The sequence below is a fragment of the Pollachius pollachius genome, assembly GCF_949987615.1.
Source record: "Pollachius pollachius genome assembly, chromosome: 11".
NCBI lineage: Eukaryota > Metazoa > Chordata > Actinopteri > Gadiformes > Gadidae > Pollachius > Pollachius pollachius.
This window is the reverse complement of record NC_136944.1, coordinates 17287005-17289161: the sequence shown is the minus strand read 5'-3', so window position 1 is coordinate 17289161 and position 2157 is coordinate 17287005. Positions and strand designations below refer to the sequence as shown.

General features: G+C 51.7%; 1 protein-coding gene across 1 annotated transcript in view; it reads right to left on the bottom strand.

The window, feature by feature from the left end:
• Positions 1-2157, bottom strand: part of kcnt2b (potassium sodium-activated channel subfamily T member 2b) — a gene marked incomplete at its 5' end in the record, with an annotated part of 47143 nt that overhangs the window by 11012 nt on the left and 33974 nt on the right. The window contains 2 exon segments of the mRNA XM_079746163.1: positions 326-382; positions 812-920. Coding sequence (XP_079602289.1) covers positions 326-382; positions 812-920 — 166 coding nt within the window.

Sequence of the window (2157 nt, the reverse complement as noted above, 5' to 3'; positions counted from 1 at the left end):
ATCTTGGGAGGCAGCTGACTGGGTGGTTAGGGCAAGAGCCCATGGCTAGCGAGTGAAAAGGGCCGCGGTAAGTAAACAAGTGGTATCAATACCAAGTTCAGCAGGGCTGCTGCCCCGTGCGGCAACGACGACAACGAAACGGCATTCAATGCCTTCTGTACCTCCGAGTGGAATGAGCTAGGGACAAAATAGTAGATTCGATCCTTTGGGGGCTGCGAGATCAGCTAAAGCGCCGTTGAGTTTAAATGAAAACAGCCTGAGAATAAACGTATAGCATCAATAGCATCAACAAAAAAGAAAAAAAAAAAAAGAAAAGATGGCCGACCCATTGAGCGGTTGAAAAGCTCCAGCACGTTGCTTGAAGGCCTCTTGGGGCACTGCTCTGACAGGACATGGGGCACATGAGTCTTAGCACAGCGGGGGCTACATCCCCCCCCCCTCTGGCCTACCTGACTATGGCTCTATAGTAACCTGCTACACTTAGCGTCTTAACACAACTCACGCTGTGTTCAAACCTCAGGCACGAGAAGAGATATATATATATATATATATATATATATATAGAGAGAGAGAGAGAGAGAGACAGAGAGAGAGAAAGACAGACAGACAGACAGACAGGTAGAGGGACAATGAGAGGGAAGGTGAGAGGTTGAGAGGGAGAAGTAGAGAGAATGAAAGAGAGAGAGTGAGAGAAATGAGCAGACGAGGACAAGAGAGACAAAATGAAAAAGGACCAACAAAACCATGGGTTTTGGGCGGTGTAGGTGGGACGCGGGGTGGTGGATGTAGGGGTGGGGACCTGTGTACTCACTGTCCTCTGGAGGAGTGGATCAGCAGGGTGATGAGCGTGGAGGTCGCGGGGCACACACAGTTCAGAGCCAGCATGGCGTACTTAAACTCCTCTTCACAGACCACATGGTCTGTGGACACAGGAAGCAAATGACACGGAGAGAGGCGTTACATTTGTTTGCCAGGGGGAAACACGCTTCCTGCGCATCGTCCTCGCTCTCACACACACACACGCACATGTGCACACTCTCACACACACACACACACACACACACACACGCACACACACACACACACACACACACATACACACACACACAAGCAGACGCACAAGCAGACAGCCGCTTATACCTGTGTGTAAACATTTGACAAGGTTTCATGGAGATTTACGCACGCACACACACACACACAGACACACACACACACACACACCACACACACCACACACACACACACACACAAACACACACACACAAAAAATTCAATACTGACTTCCAGGAATATGCAATTAGGAATTTTTGCTGTTGCTGCTGCATCTGCGCGCGCGTGTGTACGCGTGTGTTTGTGTGCGTGCGTGTGCGTTAGTGCGTGCGTGTGTGAGTGTGTGTGTGTTTGTGTACTCCAATTGAACCACTATCCGAGGCTCCCTCCTGGGACTAAACAAAGAGGCCGACCACCGGCCCACTGAACACACACAGATAAGGCTCTTCCACCTGTTGCTGCAGTGCCTCGCTGCCCCAGCATCGCACAGCCCCGACCCAGTAGAGCCCTTCAAATCAGAGCCCGTCGTGGTTGTTATTGTTGTCTTTAACGACCCATCAGGGGGCCGAGACCCAGGGAGCTTCTCCCGCCCCCCCCTCGATTGCGTTAGCCCGAGACGATGAGCCACGAGGCACATGACAATCCGGATTGTCTAACCACACGTGCGTTTCAATATCCGTGTCAGACACCAGCGTCTGCTCAAAGGACCCGTTGGCATTTTTGGGATGTTGAGTAATTGTAGGCTGGCGGAGTCAGAGGGAAGGAAAAAGGAGGAAAGTGCGGTTTGATGGAGTGAAAAGGATCCGCGGGCGAGTGATTACGCAGCTGAATGGGCCGCTGACAGCTCCGCTCTGATTAGGAGAGCTGATCCGGCTGCTGTAGCGGCGGCTCCTCTCACACTGCAGGGGGTGGGATCAGGAACACAGCCACTCTCAACCCAGACCTCCTGGGCTCAAGGATCAGGAAGCGATTTGTTCAAATATTGATATCTCACAAAGCAAAGGGGCTTCTCGTGTGTAAACACACAGTGTGCACGTGCACTGCGCACTGCACACTGCAAACACACACACACACACACACACACACACACACACACACACACACAGA